The sequence below is a fragment of the Mesoplodon mirus genome (assembly GCF_964341445.2).
Source record: "Mesoplodon mirus genome assembly, chromosome: 7".
Taxonomy (NCBI): Eukaryota; Metazoa; Chordata; class Mammalia; order Artiodactyla; family Ziphiidae; genus Mesoplodon; species Mesoplodon mirus.
In genome coordinates this window covers 52,377,423-52,398,798 of record NC_138983.1, presented here as the reverse complement: position 1 = coordinate 52,398,798, position 21,376 = coordinate 52,377,423, and the positions used below count along the sequence as shown (strand labels likewise).

The window sequence follows — 21,376 nt, the reverse complement described above, 5'->3', positions numbered from 1 at the left end:
GGAGAGTTTAAATTTTGAGAGATGAAAAGAGTTCTAGAGATTGGTTGCATAACAATGTGAAAGTGCTTAATACTACCAAACTGTACACTTAAAAATGGTTAAGATGGGGCTTCCCTGGTGGTGCAGTGGTTGAGAGTCCACCTGCCAATGCAGTGGACACGGGTTTGTGCCCCGGTCCGAGAAGATCCCACATGCTGTGGAGCGGCTAGGCCCATGAGCCATGGCTGCTGAGCCTGTGCGTCCGGAGCCTGTGCTCCGCAACGGGTGAGGTCACAACAGTGAGAGGCCCACATACCGCAAAAAAAAAAAAAAAAAAAAAAAGGTTAAGATTGTATATTTTATATTATGTGTATTTTACCACAATTTTTTTTTAAAGAAAGAGAAAAAAAAATCATTCAGAGGAAGAAAGATACTTTACATACAGGAGAATAAGAATAAAAAGAACAGTTGACCTGTCATCGGAAACAATGAAGGTCAGAAGACTATAGAATGGCATCCTTTAGAATGCTGAAATAAAAACATCATTCCAGAATTTTATACCCAGCAAAAATATCTCTAAAAAATAAAGGTGAAATAAAGGTATTTCCACATAAATGAAAGCTGGGAAAATCTGTTACCAGGGACTCACATGGCAAGAAATGGTAAAGGAAGAGCTCTTCCTTTACCAGAAATAAAAACAGATAAAAACCCCACTAGATAATGTTTAATATTTGCTTTCAGCACTCATATGTATTTTAAACTTAGGAGGGAAAAAATAGTCTTTTATAATTATGCAGATATTTACTATTTCTGCTGCTGTTTCTTCATTCCTGATCTTAGTTTTCTTCTGGTACTTCTTTGCTTTAGCCTTATTATTTCTTTAAATCAGATCTCTTGGAAATTCTCTTATTTACCTTTCATCTGAGAGTGTCTTAATTTTGTTTTCATTCCTGAAGGAATACTTTTGCAGAATATAGCCTTCTGGGTTGATAAGAGTTTCTTTTTCTTTCCATTAATTTCAAGTGTGTTTTCCTTTATCATATGGAATACCGTTATAAAATGGGCTTTTAAATCTGTGTGTAGTAGTTTCAACATTAGTTATATTGGGGTTGGCATCTGTGCTCTCCCTTGAGAATTAGTTTGCCGGCTCTCTGTAAGCTGAGAAATTTTGGATTATATTCTGAATGTTGCGATACTATGTTGTGTAGACTCTGGGTTCTTTTATCATCCTCTGCAGAATGTTGTTTTTGTTTTTCCAGGCAATCAATATGGTCAGGTTCAACCTGTAACTTCTGTTTCTCCTCTGTGTGTGGTAGTGAAAATCTCAGTTTAGTTCACAAAGCTCTTGTTATGCTGATTTGAGTCTGTCTCACACATGGGTAGCTCAAGGTGAGCCTGACACTTGTGTGGGTTTATACCCAGAATTAGGAATTCCCTTCACTAGCTCTCTCCACACTGGGTTACTCCACTCCTTTCCAGTCCCCAAAGGGCTCCTTTTCTGGTTCCTCTAACCAGACAGATGAGGTTTCTATTAGAGTTTCAGCAGTCTGCCCCACTGTGCTGCTTTGTGATGGAGCCCACTCTCAGGACAGATCCACCAGAGACAGAAAATTTACCTGTGTACTCACATCTCCAAGTTTTGCTCCCCTCCATAATCTACTTCCTTTCTTTCACTTTACAGAGTCTTCGGGTAATTATATTTTGTCCAGAGTTTTTATCTGTAATTAGTGGGAGGGATAGAAGCCTGTGGTGGCTTCTGCCACCATAGCGGAACTGGAACTCCTAAGTTCTTTTTCAAAGTTTCTATCTCTTTCCTAAATTTCACCATCTCTTTACTCATTACCCACCCCCTCTTCCCACCATAGATTAAAGCAAGTAACACAACTATTTTAAAGTCTTTGTATGCTAGCTCCAAAAACTGGGTTGATTTTAACTTGTTTCTATGACCTGAGTTCTCTAGGACTATAGGTCAACTTATACAGTTTCTTCAGATGTCCAGCAATTTCTCATTGTATACTGAACATTTGGGATGATATGTTATAGAAATTTCCTTCATAGCAAAAGCCATGTAAATTGAATCTCGCTAAACGTGGGTCCCTTTTTTTTTGGTCCCTTGTCTTAAGAGTCAAATCAGTCCTGCTTTTTGATTGCTCTTCAGTGCCTTTGAACAGGATTTTAAAATGTTTTGTCCAGAGTTTATAATTGTTACAGTATGTTTAGTATCATGCATGCTACTCCACCATTACCAGGAACTACATAATCCTTCTAGACTGAAGAAAACTTCCTTCCCGCCCTCCTTTCCTGCTTGGAATTCTACAAACGCTGTTTGAACTATTTTTTAAAATCTCCCTGAGATCCTGCTCATCACCCTCTCACTCCCACACCCACACAAGTAAAAACAAAGACACAGAGAAAAGCACAACTTGATCAAGGCCCCACAGTTAAGCTGCTTCCCCAGCTGTAGATAAATTCTGTCTCATCTATTATGTTACCTCCATAACACAGATTTGTTCAAATATTTATTATGCACCTACTATGTGCCCTGAGTCCTGTCCCAAAGGACAGTAACATATTAATATAAAAATCCATAATACGAGGTAGAAAGTTCCAATTGCTGTGAGAAAGATCATCAAAAACTGCTACGGGAATTCAGAGAAAAATGAATTCCAGCTAGGAAGATTTAAAAGAGGTTTTACAGAGGAGGTGAGGGTACAGAGAGTGGGCCCCAGCTGCTAATTCAAGCAGAGACATTTATATATGTGTTCACTGTTGCTTTAGCAGTATCATGGGACTGGAGGTGGTGGCAGTTGTTAATACTATATAAAGCCTTCCACTTAAAGTATGATCTGCAGTCTGCACTGACATCATCTGCAGTTTTGCAGAAAGGCAGGATCTCAGGACCCACCCCAGGCCCATTGAATCAGAATCAGCATTTCAGCAAGATCCTCAGGTATTTCATATGCACATTAATGTTTGAGAGGCACTAATATAAAGTGCTGTGTCTTTCACTAGAATTATGACTGTAAGACCTCGCATTCTCTACTACCAGGCAATCCTACATGTAGTAGAAGGGGAGGTGGCACAGGAGGGCATCTGGCAATATGTCCTGAGCACCTCCTACCTCCTGGCTACCTTAGGTATATTTTGCCATTTTATGCTCGTTAAGTAAACCTTTGAATTAATTATTCCCACTCTGCAGATAAGGAAATTGAAGGTCAAAAAGGCTCAATATGTGGTCCAAGGTCACAAAGAGGTGGCCAAACCTGAATTTGAACCCATAACTGACTGACTGCAAAATACTTTTCACTCTGTAAAATACTTTTCATTCTACTATACTGTCTCTGGTCTGTGCTTCAGAAGAATCAGGTACTAACTAGTTCAGTGATCTTGGTTAATTCATTCTACCTTTTTAGAACTCAGCCCTTCATGTGTATGTTGACGGAAGTTGACTGAACTAGTGAAAGATCACAAATGAATCAACGCTGCTTCAGGAAAATGGGTTTTTCAGGCAGCCTTAAAATTGAGTGTTAGGAGGTTCTGTTGCATGAAAATGACTCAGAAAACCATAACCAGAACAGCACAGTGTAGAGAAAAGAATACAGGATCAGAAAGGAGAAATCTGGGTTCTAGTCCTATCTCTGTCATTTATTAGTTGTGAGTCTCAGTTTCTTCATCCATGAAATGGAGATAAATGATCTACCCTGGCGATCTCTCAGTGTGTTTAACTGGTTTAAGTGAGATTATGCATGAAAATACTCTGTGACATGATTTATTAATACAGCCAGTTCTCTAATTGCCTTAATTTTCATAACACAAATTAGATATTTCTAAATTAATTCATTAAGTAACATGATTTACAATCTGCTGGCCATGGTAGAATTGGGAACCAGCTCTGGCAAAGCCCACCAGCTCTGCACTTTTGTTTACCCTAACAATGGGAATAAAAGGTAATAAAAATATGTACAGGCTCTGTACCTGTTAGAGTTGATGGTGTTAGAAAAACAAAAACTTATTCCAGAGCAGGGAGTCCTTGCTCTAGAACTTTCTGTGATGATGAAAATGTTTTATATCTATATTACCCAGTATGGTATCCACTAGACATGTGTGGCTACTGAGTACTTGAGATATGGCTAGTATAACTGAGGAAATTAAATTTAAATTTTATTTAATTTTAACTGATTCAAAGTTAAATAGCCACATGTGGAGAGTGGCTGCCACATGGAACTGTAGCTCTAGAGCAAAAGCGAGATAAGCATTTGTTCAACAATGTTAAGGTTTTATAGTTACGCTCTTAGGGCCAACAAGTGCACTGACTTTGTTTTTTCCAATTCTGAAACTCTAGTTCCTAATGCCTTTTTTCCAAATTAAACCAAAAATTTTTATAGCATGATTTTTGATAATGAGAAGCTTCTTTGGAATCCAATTATCATTGTATAGCAACGTAGATGATACCAATAAAATGTGAAGGTTGCCTAAGCAAAAACAATGATGTTTTGTTTTATAATTATATATTTGCCCACCTGGAAAGATAAAATAGTTTACTCTTACGTATTTAAAGTTAAAAAGCAGAGTCTGAAAAGTACTAGGCCCTGAGAGTGGTTGCTCAACCAACTACTGCTTGCCTACCTTGCATTTTCTGCTCTCCGGCTTATGCACTGGTGCAAGTAGAGATACTCCTGAGGTGCACTGGTGGACAAGGAGGGCTGCGCGTGGTTCGACACCGAGGGTTCAAAGGTGAACAAGGTTGGCTGGCTGGAGTGCGATGGGGCTGAGGATTTTCGTTCTCGGAGAAGGTGCTGATTGGAGCTGCTGAGCTCAGCTGGAGAAGAGCGGGGGCCGTGACTGGCTGAGGAAATGTTCCTCAGGGAGTCTGTGAAAAGGAGAAAGAGCTCTTTGAATGGTAAAGGAAGGGAAGGTGTCCTTATCCCAAACTGGGTTGTTAGACGAAGAGAAAATACTAAGAGCAGAGGCAATGGTCCAGCCGCAGCATTCTCTTCCTCATGCACCTGCCCCGGCTCTGCCCTCCCAGAGAGCAGGGCTGTGGCTTCCAGGCTCTGGACCTCCGTACTGCTCCTGGAGGCGACTCCCTATCACAGCCTGGGCAGTATCTGCCCCACTTCCAGGAGGTGTGCCTACTCGAGGTCCAGAAGTGCGACTCTGGCTCTCGAGCAAGGCCAGCCTCTGGGGAGGTGAGTGCCACGGCCTTCCCTCTCTTTGGTGGCTCCTGCTCTCATCATCTCCCGCAAAGCTAAGCTGGCTGTGTTAAATGAAGCTTTGCTTCCTGAAGACTTACTTACTGAGTCCCTGGACTGTGTGTTACTGTACTAATGACAAAAGCACATGTAATTGGAACGGTCCCTTAAGACTGGTCCCAGCTCCTCCCCCCTGCCCTTCCAAGTCCTCTGAGGACGATGTTCCCTACATCTTGTACTCACCACTCTCCATCTATTGGTCTTTTTTCTCTGAACTCTTATCTTAAACTCTCGTCTGTTGTGTTAGAAAGGAAGTGAGGTATTAAAGACAGATAATAGTTTAGAGTAATACCCCCAGCCAAGGGCATTATTCATTTGGCTGGCTCTCTAAGCTTAGTCCAAATTCCTTAGCACAACATACAAGGCCTTGCACAGTCTGACCTATTTCCTGCTTTCCTCCTCCCATACCCCAGGCGTATGAAAGCTTCATCAGTCTGTGAATGCGCCAGCCCCTTTTATGATTCTTTGTTTTGGCCTATGCTGTTCCTTCTGCCTGGATTTCACTTCTTCTCCTCTGGCACTCACACACAGACTTTAAGACCCTACACGGATATCACATTCTCTCTGAAACCTTCGTGGACTTGGCCATTCTTCTGAGTGCTAACAGCATGTGGCCCAAGCTTCATTATATCCACTGTCACCCTGCTTCCTTGCCTGGCCCATGGGTTTCTAAGAACAGTGACTGGTGATGTTACCCCTACAGTGCCAGCATTTACCTAATAAACCCCAGGTACATACAAAGTTCTGAGTCTGTCTTTGCAGAATAAGCAAAAACATTCATTCAGCATACAATAATTCCAACAGTGAAACTTTTTGTTCAAAAGAAAGATTTAAAGATGTAATTTCTGGCAACGTGATAGCTAGTGGGAGGTAATGTTTTAGTGGTGATGATGGTGGCTTTCTATGGTTATTCAAAGCACTTCAGAGGGGACATAGTTCTGCTTCCACTCCCTGTTATCTGACCTATTTTAGTACCCTTCTCATGGCCCTGGGCAGGATCACCAGCTCATGGATGCTCTACAGCATTAATGACTCTCCAGTCTTTTCTGCTGCTGGGCAAGACAACTTCTGCCAGCGTACAGCAGGCAAAGCCACAGGCCTCTGGGGAAAAACTGTTCCATTGACAGCTGTATTGACCTCCAAAATGAATTCCCATTACAGGTCTCATAGTGAACTGGATGTTTGTTAACAGAATCAATGGCTTCATTACTCCATTAGACCTGCAAGATGAACTCTCTAGTGGCAGAGGAGAGGGTTTATGCTGGGGGACAGAGAAGGCCCAGCGCCGGGGATCAGCCCAAGCTGCTACCTGAGGAGACACAGGGAAGGTGCAAGGGAAACCTCTGGTGCATCCTACACTATCTGTGGTCTTCTGGACTCCTCTTCCTCTGCCCAGCCCTTCAATGGGGGCTTTCTTCAGGGTTCTGCCCCAGACCCCCCTATGACCTCACTCTGACTCTGGAGACTCTCCAGGGGTATCCTGTCCACTCTCACAGCTTCAGCTATGGGATGACAACTCACAAATCTGAATCTCTAGCTCAGTTCCCTCTCCTGGGCTCCCTGTCTTATATCCCCCCCCCACCCCCCATCTACTGAGCGTCTCCATTCAGCTGTCCCACAAGCAGGTCAAGCTCAACAATCTAAACGGAACTCCTCCTCCTGCGTTCTCTATCTCAGTGAAGTACATCGACATCACCATCTGATCAGTTCCCCAAGCCAGAAACCTAGGCATCATCTATGGCTCTTCCCTGTTTCTCAGCAACCACGGCATGTCATTATGTCACTGCCTTCTTAAAATTCGTCACTGGATCCCTGTTATCCTCAAGATGACTTACGAAGCTCTCTCTTTTAAAAACCACTTTCCTGTTTATTTCTTCAATCTTGTTTCCCACCTGTACTTCCTTGTGTTTCAAACAGAATTTCAGGAAAACACCAACCTCCTTCTCATCACTCCATACATTAGGCTACCAACTCAGTAAGGGCAGAGATACTGTCTCTCTTGTAACAGTTTTACCCCTAGAATGAAGCCCAGTCTGTGACCCAACTCCATAATCATGTGTTGATTAAACACATGAAGTACATACAGCATAAGTCATACTCCCTCAGTAACATCCACTGACTCCTCATTACCTTCAGAATAAAGTCCAGGTTCCCCAATGTGACAAGAATAGCCATTTTGTCACAACCTACTTATCCTGCCTTGTCACCCAATTCATCCTTCATGTCCCCTATGTTGAATGCTTGTGGGTCTGTATAAAGGAAGAGCGACCTATCCTCAGCTCTAGGGCCCTCTGCCTCCAGCTCAGGCTATGGATTCAAATCTGTGACCCAGTCTGTTTACTCACAGAGCTAGAGAAATTTCACCTGAGTCTCAGTTTCCTTATTTACAAATTGACATAGGGTGGTTTTATGAGGATGAAGTGCACAGAGGGTCAAGAAAGCACTGCAGGTTGTAGGTACTCAAAATGTGTTCTAGTCACGTCTGTATCTCTGTGCCTAGAACAGTCCCAGCATATAGTGCATATTCATTACACTGAATTCATTGTTGAATGAATAAAAGAATTTTCCCTGGCAGAAAAATCCACATATGCTTATTTCTTGTGGTCAAAGTCAGAGAGGTTTTTGAGGTCTGTCAATAAGATGAAGTAACGGTTAGCATGAGCTGGGCCCACAGACACTTGGAATTCCACTCTTCTGATATAAAGCCATGTCTGTGAAACCAGTTAGCTCCATAACGGTCTGCAGCCCCAGAAAAGTTCTTTCAAAGCTGTTTGGGCACTAAATCTTGCCAAAAGCCTACCTTAGCTTGCAGCTTTAAAAGATTTCTACCTGAATGCATGTGATGATTCCTTGGTACCTTTACTGGGTTGAACAGTGTCCCTCCAAAATTCATGGAACCTCAGAATGTGACCTCATTTTAAAACAGCGTCTTTGCACATGTAATTCATTACAATGAGGTCATACTGGATTAGTGTGGAACCTATTTCAATGACTGGTGTCCTTATAAGGAAACAGAGACAAAGACATACAGGAAGGGGATCAAAGAGGTGAGATTGGATAAACAAAAGGTGATATATCCATACAATGGAATATTATTCAGCCATTAAGTGAATGAAATACTAATACATGCTACAACATGGACGAATCTCCAAAACATTATGCTAAGAGAAAAAAACTAGTGATAAAAGACTATAGATTACCTGACTTTATTTATGTGAAATGTCTAGAATAGGAAAATCCAAAGACAGCAAGTAGACTAGTGGTTGCCTGGGGTGGGGAGCAGTAATGGAAAGTGACTGCTAATGAGTATGGTATTTCTTTTTGGATTGATGAAAATTTTCTTAGACTGGTGATGGTTGCACAACCCTGGGAAATACTAAACCCACTGAACTATATACTTTAAATACTTTAAACTATACTTTTCATGGTATGGGAAATACATCTCAGTAAATTTATAAACACACACACAGTTTGACAGTTCCTCAAAAAGTTAAATACAGAGTCACCATATGACCCAGCGATTCCACTTCTAGGTATATACCCAAGAGAAATGAAAACATACATCTACACAAAAACTTGTAAACAGATTTTCACCACAGCATTACTTATAATAGCCAAAGGTAGAAACAATCCAAATGCATATAAGCTGATCGATAAAGAAAATGTGGCATAGCGTATAATGGAATATTCAGCAGTAAAAAGAATAAAGCACAAATACATGTTACAACATGTACAAACCTTGAAAGTACTGTGCTAAGTGAAAAGAAGCTAGACTCCATTTATATGAAATGTCTAGAAGTGGTAAATCTATAGAGACAGAAAGTAGATGAGTGGTTGCTTACGGCTGGGGTGAGGATGGGGAATGGGAAGTGACTACTAATGGGTATAAGGTTTCTTTTCGGGGTCATAAAAATGTTCCCAAATTAGACTGTGATGGCGGTTGCACAGCCCTGTGAATATACTAAAAACATTGACTTGTACACTTTAATTGAGTGATATATGGTGTGTGAATTAAAACACACACACACACGCATAAGCCCTTTGCAAAGTATGAAGTGTAAAGTATATGCAAGAGATTAACAGTCATCTAGTTAAATTCATCTGACCTTTAGTTTTTCTTTATTTCCTCTCCGAAGAGAAAACCGAACACTTAGTAAATACCGAGCCCTTACTAAACTCCCTTGAGTAAGAGACATTCTCCCCTTCCTACCTTCAGTTCCCTATAACTCCTCCAACCCCGCGGTTCAGGGTTTCACCCCATAATCGTAGCAAGGAAGTGGGAAGTTCAGCTAAACAAAAGGCAAGCACTCATGGTTTGGGGTGAAAAGACTCAAGCAGGTTGAAATTCCACCTCACAGTGTGTGGACCTCATGCACAGGACAGGAGTCAGGAGCCCAGGGATCCATTTCCAGCTCTGCTGTTAACTAGCTGTGAGATCATGGACAGGTCTCTCTCTGAGCTTTAGTTGCTTACCTGTCAAGATGGGAGGATAATCCCTGGCCTGCCTGTCTATCTTACTGGGCTGTTGTAAAGGGCGAATGAGATAAGGATGTGAAAACAAATACATGCACTCACATAAATATTCACAGAATTTGTTGTTATTGCCTGGGTACCTTTTGAGGAAAGGAAAGAATGGCAAAGATAAAGGAAACACTAGACAATACGTGGCTGGGCTGTTTTTGGTATGTGGCTGTAAGGCTGTTGTAATGATGTGTCTTGGGTCATTAGGAAGGTCAGTTATACAGCAAGAAGAAAATGGACATTTCCAGACTTCTGGCCTGAGCTTCGATCTCCAAGTCTAGACGAAAGATAATGCCAGAAAATGCCTGAGTCAATTTGTTTTCTTTTCAGCAGGGTTTTATTTTTTCCTCTTCTTCCTGGCTTCTTTTTAGGGCCCTACAAAATCACTCCCCTTCCTTTCCACAATCACCCCTGGGAAGCCTGCCCAGCATAAAAACACTCCTCCCACCTTCTTGCAAAACTCTAGAACAGGAAAGCTCTGAAGGATTTCAGTAGAGGAGCCCAGCCCAGCCATCCACTAGCTAGTGATAACAGGAGCAGGAAAGGGGTGGTTGGCGGGAGCTTCTGGAAAAGATGACTGGCCAAATAATGACTGGTTCCCTTATCTCAATGCCCTTTTAATCTTTATCCTTTCCCCCCCACCAAACCCCACCCCAAGCCTCAGTGGGTCTCAGAACCCGTAAAATGGTAGACCAAAGTTCATGCTGGCTCCCAGGCTGGATTCAAAGCCTGGCTCTACTAACTCCTGGCGCTGGTCTTGGACAGGTTACATAAACCTCTTTGATCCTCACTTGTTCAAGAGGGAGAATACATACTTTGCAGGGCTGCTGCAAGGACTGGAGGTCATTTATACAAAGCATTTAGCACAGCACCCCACCATTCTTACTGCTCCTATTCCTAGAGTACACATGGAACTGGCTGAGACCCTGAAATGGGCCAAGAGGTATGGGATTTCTTTCCAAGTCACAACTATACCTTGTATAGATGTTATACGTGGACTAATAAGAACAAAAGGGACAATACTGACTACAATAATCACAGCTGCCATTTACTGAGCACCTACTATGTGTCTCTGGTCTACTCCGTGAGGTAGATATTATTACCTCCATTGTTTTTTTGGTTTTGTTTTTTGGGGAGATGGAGAAACTGAAGCTCAGAGAAGTTAATAGTGAGCTCTGGGGTCACACATTTAGAAAGTGGCAGAGCCTAGATCTGAAAGAGATCTCATTGGCTTCAAAGCCAATTATTTTCACCCGTGTAGAGAAAAGAGTTCCTACACAATCCCTCTGAGGTGAATGGTATTAGCTTTATGGGAGGCAGAGTCAAATGACAGAATGAGGGTCCAGGTCCAGGTCTGCTGCCAACTGGCTGCGTGACCTTCGGTACGTCATGTCAGCTTTCTGGGCCCTGTTTTCTTTATTTATAAAAGGAAGAACTTGGATCAGACCAGGGATACACATCAAAGTCATCTTTGGGAAATTTACGAGAGCTGCGCCATGTAAGACCTAATGAGTTATAGTTTACACATTTAGATTCAGATCCACTGGCTTGGTTTTTAACAATCTCTGGTTCTTAATTCTGGGGCAGAGGTAGAAGGGTTGGGGTCAACTGAAAAATCAAGGGCAAAGCAAGCTCTGAAAGCCAAAGGAAAGAACAAATTCTTCCCAAAATCTTTCTTGGTATCATCAAAATTCTAAATTGGAAACCATCCATGTTCTTCCTGGCCCTCCTTATCATTTGTCCACAGCCGACTCCAAAGGAACAGTGAACAACAGAAAGAGCCTGATGTGGTTCAGAAACGTGGGAGTCCAGGTTCTAAAACTACTTTGCCACAGGGCCTTGGGCGAAACTTTTAATCTCTCTCTACATCTCCTCTCCCATGCTGTCAAATGTTAAAGAGAACACCCACCTTACAGGGCTCTTTTGAGGATTCAATGAGGTGAAATACGGGTAAATAGTAACTATTAAATACTAAGTAAGTGGTAGTTAGTTGGCAATTGTTATATTATATCATTTATTCCTAGAAGTAGAAAGGTGGTAAAATTCTGAGGGTTCTAACTGGGAAGAAGATGATTAATGAAAGAATTTTGAAACTAATGGTGGCGGATTTTATGGGCTGAGTGGTCCCCTGGAGAAAGCTAATTGAAGAGCAAGAATCAGATGGGTGGAGAATTCTAAAAACAAAAACCTGCTGACAGATTGGCTGAGTGCAAAATTGGATCAATAGATCCAGGTCATTTAAAAAAAAATATTTTTTTTTGCGGTATGAGGGCCTCTCACTGTTGTGGCCTCTCCTGCTGCGGAGCACAGGCTCCGGACGTGCAGGCTCAGCGGCCATGGCTCACAGGCCCAGCCGCTCCGCGGCATATGGGACCTTCGCGGACCGGGGCACGAACCCGTGCCCCCTGCATCGGCAGGCGGACTCCCAACCACTGCGCCACCAGGGAAGCCCGATCCAGGTCATTTTAACTCACAATCACAAGCCTAAAATTATTTACAAAGGAATAATCCTCAAAATCCTCTGGCACACATCATTACTAGAGAATTTATTCATACATTTAGGATCAAACACAAAATGTCTTCACTCTATACAATACCTCACATAATATGGTAACTGGAGGGGAACCTAGGGTCCAATCATTATCACCACTGCCCTCCCTACTCACCCCCAAGTCTCTCATTTACAGTTGGAGAAACCGTGGTCCAGAAAGGTGAGGCTACTTGTCCAAGGCCACACAGTGGATCAGATGTAAACCCTGAAATTAAAACTCAGATCTCCTAGTCCAGGGGTCCTTCTGTAGTACCAGTAGAAAGATATATCAATGTGAATGAAGATATATTCTCTATAAAGGGGGGTGGGGTAATCAAGTCAGGAGATCTGACCACCAGGACACTGGCCAGTGGGATTGCTATTTTGTCATGAGTTTATAATGTTAATCATATTTGCATGGTAAGTAAACATTTGCTGGACCAAACTACTAAAGACTAGTATAAATAATTCCCCAAGTTCAAAACTATAAGTCTTCTAGTGTTTATAAAAACTATAAAACAGAGGAAGAAAAAAGGGGAGGCAGAGAGGCAGTAACATGAGACCCTGTGAGACCTTTCAGGGACCAGGCCTCCCCACTCCCCTTCTGAGGAAGGATCTGGGAAAAAACACCATCTCAGAGATCCAAGAGCCAAGTCACAGCACCCTGACCTTGACGGATATGATCTCTTGGTCTACTTTAGCAGAAATCAATCCTGTGAAGGGGCACAGGGCAAAGAGAGTGAGTGGCTGCAGCTCGCAGGCATGTCACACAGTCTCTGGTCACACGTCCTTACATAACCTTCCTTGCCCTGCGGCATCTCATTTTAGAGATGGGAAACTAAGGTCTACAGTAAATGCCATGCTTTCTATAAGGTCTCTGGTGAGAACTAATTATGCCTTCCTCTAAACCTTTTATCGTATTTCATTTTGCTTTTTATTTTATGCTGGGAATTCAAAAATCTCTCATACAAAACAGATCATGAGCTGCTAGAAGTCAGGACCTAGACCATCTGTTTCTCTGGTGGTGTTCAGCACATTGCTGTGTGTCTACTAAACGTCCAGATTAGAACAAGGTGCTCAATAAACATACCAGGGCAATACGTTTTGTCAGAATCTTTCCTCTTTGTGTCAGAAGAAGGAATGAAGAGCTCCAGGATCTGAACGTAAGCTGCTGTTCAGGGTGGGAGGAACTGTTACCACTTAGCAAGGCTGTCTGAGTTGTGTGTGTTTCTGGTTTTGGACAGCTGGTCTATATTTAGCCACGTGTGCATTGTCCAGTTCACGTCGGACAGGTCAGCTTTGTTCTTATCTCACCCGCCACACGGACAGCACACCTCAGTTGTGACAGACCTTACTCCTGCTCCTTTGAGAGGGGCTTCAGTTAACTGTGTGTCCCCCTCAAAGAGTCAATCCATAATTGGAACGAAGCACTCTTGTTGTTAACTTAGGGCCATGAGTACTGACCATGGGCACTCTGCTAAGAGCTTCAGGCCTGTCAAAAAGAGTGGATCTTGTCCTTGCTCTGTGAGCTTATACTGCAGTTGGGAAGAGCAAATTTATACTTGGGGCAGCACTTCTCCCTTCCCCCAAGGAACTTTGGGGACTCATTAGTATTCCCATGGGAATCAATCCATCTAGTGGGCACCATAAGCTCACATGTCAATGACGCATCTGACCCTTGTGGCGTTTCCACAAAAATATCGAAACTATATCACTGTATTTTTAAGCTAACCAACTTCATAAGAGGTAAGCTTCCCCTTCCTTTCACAGTGACTTTCACTAAGAGACAACTGGCTACCAGCGTGAAGCACAAGTGTCAGACATTCCAATGATGGGAGTTTATCAAGAAGTATTACCAGTGGCAATAATCACAAGAACAATCCCTGAAACTGCTCTAGTCTGGATGGTGAGGCTGGGATTCTAAGAGCTCCAGCTTGCCTAGGGAATTATGAGATCCACAGCATTACCTGACCCAGAACTGTGGCTGTAGGAGAGACAGTGTGGTTCGGGGAAAGGAACGTGGATTTTGAAATCTGAATCTGAGGGTTTTGCTGTGGAGCCTAGGAATGGTATCCAAATCTGTGCCCTAATTTGTAAAATTTTTACGAATAGCTACCTGCCGCGTTGTCCTAGAGAGTCAAGGAATGCCACAGTGTCTGTACATCAGTGCTCCACAAAGGGAACTTCTCCCTTAGTACTCCATCACTGGGGTAACCTGGTGTGTGAACTGGATTTGCAGACCTTCAGGGTTTGATTAGAGGCAGGACTGGTACCAGAGCATGCAAATGGATTCAACTGGCCTTTGACTGGTGAGTAGAGGACCGCAGGCAGAGAGCCTGGCAGGACTCAGCTTCCAGTCGGCAGCTCTTTCTCAGCCACTGTCTCCAGTCCTGGGGTAACAACAATCTCCTGGCTTCATACCTGTAGCTTCCCTGTTCATCTTCCAGCCTTGTGTCTTGATGCCTCAGCAACCCTAGGTTGTTTTCACTGGGATCCAAAAGGGAGAGTTGTTTTTTAACATCCCTAGGACGGCCAGCACACTAAGACCATATGTACATGTATCTGAGTAGGCCTGCCAAGGCATATTATTATACTAGAACAGGAGTTGGCAAACTAAGGACCACAAGTCATATCTGGTCGACTGCCTGATTTTATAAATAAAGTTCTACCCCTATTCATGTGCATATTCTTTATGGTTGCTTATAGGTAAAGTTGAGTACTTGTGACAAAGAATGTTCAGGTGGTAAAGCCTAAAATATTGACTATCTGGCCCTTTAGAGAGAAAGTTTGCCAGCCCCCAGACTACAAATTCTCCTTCTGGTTTGTACAATCGTGTCCTCTCCCAAAAATCTTAGTACCTAACTTAAGCTGGTCACTAAGGAGATAGAAGTGGGTTGAAACCAAGACCAGTGAATCCCAAACCTATGCTTTGGAATAATCAAGAAGAAGAATCACAGGAAAAGCCAGTTTGGAGAGTCCATGAATATTATTATAAGAAATCATATTCACTTTCATTTCAGCACACCTTGGGCACAAACAACATGCTAGTTTCTAGTCAGCATACAGAATCAAAAGGTACAAGAGAATAACATGATTGACTTGTGTTGATAGGCTTGGGAAACCTTCTTGGCAAAGCCAGAGAAGGTCATCACAAAAGAGCAGAGACAGCAGTGAGTCTTTCTCAGGTCTTCATGTACATGCTGAAGACCCTAAACAGGTATTGTGATAGTGTGAGGCAAGGAACTATATCTAGAATTTCAGGGTATGGGTTAATAGTTAAGAACATGGATTCTGCAGCCATACTGTCTGGGTTTGAATTCCCAGGTCCTTTACCTAGTAGTTGTAAGAACTAGGGAAAGTTACTGAACCTCTCTGTGCCTCAGCTTCTTCATCTGTCAAATGGGAATAATGATAGGTATCTACCTCATAAGATTATATGAGTTAAGATCTGTGAAATGCTTTGAACACTGCCTCTACATGGTAAGTTCTATGTAAACATTATCTCTTACTGTCAGTAGTAGTATATTTAAAGAAACACCTTTGTTTTTGAGCAACTTAAGTATAATGCATTTCAAATCAGGAAAGTCAGCAAGGTTTATTTGATAAACATTAATCACACACAGTAAGAATGTTTTCAAGTTCAGGGAAAATAGACATAGTGTTATTTAGGATGTTTCAGTTTGGGGGAGATAAGAATAGCATGGTATACACACTCAAAGGGCTGCCGTGAAGATCACAGAGAAGGCTGCAACAATTTATTAGCCATACACTTGACAGATATTTAATGTGTGCTTATCATGTACCAAACACCATGCTTTAAGTGGATTCTTATATAATCTTCATAATAATATTGTGAAGAAAGTCTTGTTTCTATTTTGCTGATGCAGAAATTGAGGCTCAGAAAAGTAAACTGACTTGCCTAAGACCATGTTAGGACTGAACTCATCAGTGTTGTGGATTCAGGTATTTATGATTCCAAGACCTATGCTCTTTGCTCTTTGTACTAAATTGACCTCCTGAACCGGTGTGTGTGTGTGTGTGTGTGCGCGCCTGTGTGTGTGTGTATATATATACACACACAGGCACACACACACGCATCATACAAGTATAAGATGAAACCTGGGTTTCAATTCTAGCCTTGCTAGTTAGCTGTATGCTCTTGAGCAACTTAGCTCCGCTCTCCTGACATCCAGACACTGTCATTTGAGGAGTTTGGAACAAAATACTCTCTAAGGGCCCTTCAAGATCTCATATTCTAGAATCTTCTCAGTTTATGAAATCTACTGCCTTCTCTGTCTTGGCTGGGTGTTTTGGCTGTTATGATTCACCAGCCATGAAGAATTCGTTCACTGACCTCATCCACAAAAGAAGTGAGGTGGTGGAGAATAAAAGCAAACAATAAATAAATGATAGATATGTAAAATAAAGTTCATATCCTACCTCTTCAGACTAGTTAGAACATCATCCATTTTCAATTTTTCTTTGCTTTTTTAAAATTGTTCTTTTTCATTGTATACCACTATTTCAATATATAGAATTTTAGACTCTTATGTCCTGTTCACAAGGTTAGAATGGGGCTTCTCTGGTGGCGCAGTGGTTGAGAGTCCACCTGCCGATGCAGGGGACACGGGTTCGTGCCCCGGTCCGGGAAGATCCCACATGTCGTGGAGCTACTGGGCCTGTGAGCCATGGCCGCTTGAGCCTGCACTCCGCAGCGGGAGAGGCCACAACAGTGGGAGGCCCGCGTACCGCAAAAAAACCCATAAGGTTTGTTTTCTTTTTTGCGGTACGCGGGCCTCTCACTGCCGTGGCCTCTCCTGCTGCGGAGCACAGGCTCCGGACGCGCAGGCTCAGCGGCCATGGCTCACGGGCCCAGCCGCTCCGCGACATGTGGGATCTTCCTGGACTGGGGCACGAACCCGTGTCCCCTGCATCGGCAGGCGGACTCTCAACCACTGCACCACCAGGGAAGCCGGGTTAGAATGTTTCTGAAGCTTCCTTTTTCCCCTCCTCAACAGTGAATTTCTCAAAACAACATTTGGAAATAAGTTGTAATTTTTAAACTGTAATTTTATATAACTATTTACAAAGTTATAAACAAACACTATAACTAAATCATTCATTTGAATCATCATTGGGCAGCCACTATGTGTCTCTACTAATGTGGTGACAGAAAGATAAAAGGGTCATGTTCTCATCCTCAGGTCTCTCACATATCTCCCCTCATTCCCAAACTTTGAGCTCTAGCCTCAGTGAACTATTCCCAGTTCCCTAAGCTTCTGGGAACTTGGAGAAAGCAAGAGAAACCTGAACTTGGAGGTGGTGGATGTGTTAATTAACCCGATTGTGGTCATCATTTTACAATGTTTGTATATATCAAATCATCATGATGTACACTTTAAATATATACAGTTTTGTCAATTATATTTCAATAAAGAGGTGGAAAAAATAAATATCTGGTGTATTTATTTCCATTTATGTGAGGAAAAAAAGAAAAGAGAGAGAGAAACCTGAAGTAACTGAGAAAATCCTGTATTGATCAGTTTTAACCTAAGTTGATTAGAACTTTAATTTCTATCAGTAGCCAGATAGGGGCTTGATATTGAAATTAAATTCAGAAATTGAAAAAAAAATTTTTTTCTTTTCACACTTGAGGTTAACCTCAAATTTTTTTAATCTGCTAGCTATATCTTGGCATATAGCCAGGCACAGTTCAGTTAAAAGCAGCAAAACTTGGTGAAAACTGAGGGCCCCAGGACCTGGAACTATACACAGAGGAGGCAGGCAGTCACTGAGAAGGGTTCCAGTGGTTTGGCAGAAAGGTGGTTTGGCAGAAAGAACATAAACTGGAGGACTTGACAAAGTTTCTGAGGTCACTGAGAGTGGGTCCGCGGCTTATGCTCTCCTCTGGCACGTGACCCTAGAACAGGACCTGGCAAAAACAGGTACTCAGCGTACTGAATGAGTGAACACAGAAACGGAAACTGGGCATCACCCAGAAATGGGGGCAGCTGAGTCTGAAAGGAGGAGGAAGCTGTTTAGGGAAAGCAGAAGTGGAGTTTCTTCAGAAATTCAGGCAGACAGACCACTGGCCACCCAGAAGTCAGCCACTGGGCGGTGGGGCTCCAGCCACCGGCTTAAGAATTTTGGTAAGACTGGGGTCTCTGAGAGGGACTAAATCAAACCATGATGGGGTCTAGTCCTAGGTGGAATTTGATACGACAGTCAGGTTAACAGGGAAATGACTCAAGAATAGGAAAAGTAGGCAAAATTCCAGGGCTGACCTTATCTCGCACACAAGATGAGGGTCAGAACTGAGCAAAAAAGGTGAAGAATCCCAGAGCCCTGACTTCATGCTGGCGTGCAGGGTGGGCCTCAACTTGAAGGTAGAGTCCAAAGGCCTTTTCAGAGTTCAGAATCCTATGCAGAACTGTACACAACTGGATGTTTAATCATAATCAAGAGCTTCAGAGGTTTAATCATAATCAAGAGCTTCAGAGGTCCAGGGTGATCTTACCACAAAATTCAAAGTCCTGATTCTACCTTTAGCCAAAAATTAGAGTTACATTGGGCTTTGGAATCTGGTCTGGGACCAATTCAACAATAATTTATTACCCTCCTTCACTAGAGATAATTAGAAATACTCAAAGAACAAAAAAGAGGGAGCATCTCATGGGACGTCTGGGGAACTATCCAAAGCTTCTGGTGTTGAGGAGTTGGGATGAGACACTCTCATTTCTAACAGTCTGTGGGCTTGGCAGGTACATTAGACTTTATGCTGGCTCGCTGGGACGGTGCGGGGGAGTGTCTGGTATACAAAGCAAAGTAGGAAGGAGGATCAAGGCTTAGAATGAAAAGAAGAGGGTCAGGTTTTGCCCTGTCTCCCTTTCCTCCTCCAGAGGGTCTGGACTTTGCTGAAGGTCAGTGCTGAAGCCTGTTCCAGGACAATGCAAAAGTGTCTGTGGGGATTTTACAGAGTTCATGTCCCAACTCAAAGCCTACTCTCAGGGTGACAAGACCCAGCTGTAGACAAAAAAACAACAAATAAACAAAAGATTGAGGAGGAAGGTCTGATACTTCAGGGTTATTTAGAATACCAATTTTTTTTTTTAAGGCATGAGGATTTCAGATCTGGCTGGAAACTGGTCTGGATGTTTATTTTCCCCACTGTCTCTGGAAAAAAAGGGTGGGTGATTCAGAGAGCAGCCTCCACCTCTGGGCTGGGGCCCGGATCAGTCTCCACTCTGTTCTTCTTTCCTCCAGGGACCTGTGTAAGCCTGGGGAGAAGCTGCCTATCACCTCCCACATTTGCTCTAAGCTTCCAACAAGGGTCTCCCAGAGGAGTGAGATATCTGACCTCAGTTAAAAAAAAAAAAAAAACCCAGAAAACAAAAGGTAGGGGAGGGAACAAGGGAGGAAAAGTTCCTCCCAGGAATGAGAAGAGAGAAAGGGTCAGGTCTCCTAGAAAGGCATCTCTCCTCCCCACCGTCCTCCACTCCCAGCTTCTCCCCAGCACTCCCACTCACTGCGAGGGGGTAGTGGGGGAAGGGACCAAGGTCACCAGAAGGCACCTGAGTGGACTGCCTGTCTCCACCACAGCCCTCCCTGCTGTGAGAAGTCCAGCTGGAATAAGGGGTCCTGACCTTTAAGGCACCAATCATTCTCTCTGGAGAGGAAGGAGCTGTTTGAAGACCCTGATAACATTCCTCCACTGGAGGTTGAAGATTTCCCCAAATGCATACCTGTGGGTATAGTTTCATCCTGGAAGGGAACCAGGACTCAAAATAATTCTGCTGTTGAGTTACTGGGGAAATTCATGGATTACTAGAAGTGTAAATATTCACAAAATATTTAAAGTAGGGGGCAGTCTCACCCAAAATTTTAGTAGAGAAAAGGTGGGGAACAGATAAAGAACAGTCGGTTGGAACTCTGGGAGGTCATCTTTCCATAGAGTTAGTCATGCAACTACTGTGAAATTCCTGCCAGGGAGTTCAAGAAGGGAAAAAGCTACAATAATAGACAGGATATGGAGGAGGCTCTGGCTTTAATTTCAAAATCTTCAACAGTTGCAAACGGGGCTCTGGTGACCTAAACTCCCTGAGCTTTAGTTCACAGTAGTTTGTTGGCTACTCTGAGATGGATCATGTTATCTTGCTGATTTAGCCGTCCGAGATTAATATTAACGTACAGACAGCACTTTGCTTTCCAAATATTTAGTTCTCAGTGATCAACATCTTGCTTCTCCTCCTTGCTGGCTACTTTGTGATTTACAAGCAGCCACAATAAACAGGTCTGTGAAAAGGGGTTCGGATAAGTGAGAAGGAGTTAGAGCATACAGCCCGAGGATGGAGTTAAAAGCCTTGGATTCTAGATCCGGCAACACTGCTTTCTGGCAATGTCAGTGCCTTTAAACTTTAGCCTCCTTATTTGTGCAATAGGAATAGTACTAGCAGCCCTGCCTAGCTTATTTTGTTTCTTTACATGCAAAGGAGACTGCGTAAGTGTTGTGTAGACTGTAAAGTTCTCTAAAAACACGAGATAGTTAAATCATATCCTGTTCATCTTGACCTACAGATATAAAAATAATCATTTTCACCAAAAGATATGGAAAGCAGAGAAACAAGCAGCTACTGTTCACATTGTGCGTCTATACATTTCCCCAGCTTCCTCCCAACCCCTCTGCAAGGGAGCATAATCTCCATTTTACAGATGATAACACCTCAAAGAGATAGAGTTACTTATTCAACATCCTAGAGCAAATAAACAGCAGCAGCTAGGGTGCCTTTCAGAGTGCACATTAGAGTAAGGGGCTGTGCAGGTCCTGGACCAGCTACTGAATAGCGGGAGGAGGGAGGGGATGAGTGGGAAGGAGAAGCCCTCAGCTTAGAAGATTCAAAGGGGTGAGGGCTTTCCTAACAGTAGATGACTCCTGAGCCCATGAATCATTCATCCATTCTCTGTGCTGGGAGCTGCTTCTTTTTATGTGTGGTACATCTGGTCAGGGACAGCTGCCCACGACAGGGCCACAAATGTGAGGACTTGGACCCGCCTGCTCGTAAACACAGCTCAGAGCAGCTTTCTGCCCCCTGGCTTG

The 21,376-nt window shown here is 43.0% G+C and overlaps 1 protein-coding gene across 2 annotated transcripts in view; it reads right to left on the bottom strand.

Moving 5' to 3' along the window:
* GAB2 (GRB2 associated binding protein 2) overlaps positions 1 to 21,376 on the bottom strand; it is a 172,871-nt gene that overhangs the window by 20,735 nt on the left and 130,760 nt on the right. For both annotated transcript variants that reach the window (XR_014294749.1, XM_082628869.1), the window contains exon 3: positions 4,606 to 4,849. Coding sequence is in view for 1 of the 2 variants with exons in the window: in XM_082628869.1 (XP_082484995.1) it covers positions 4,606 to 4,849 (244 nt within the window). In the remaining variant the exon portion in view is untranslated. The remainder of the gene's footprint in view (positions 1 to 4,605; positions 4,850 to 21,376) is intronic.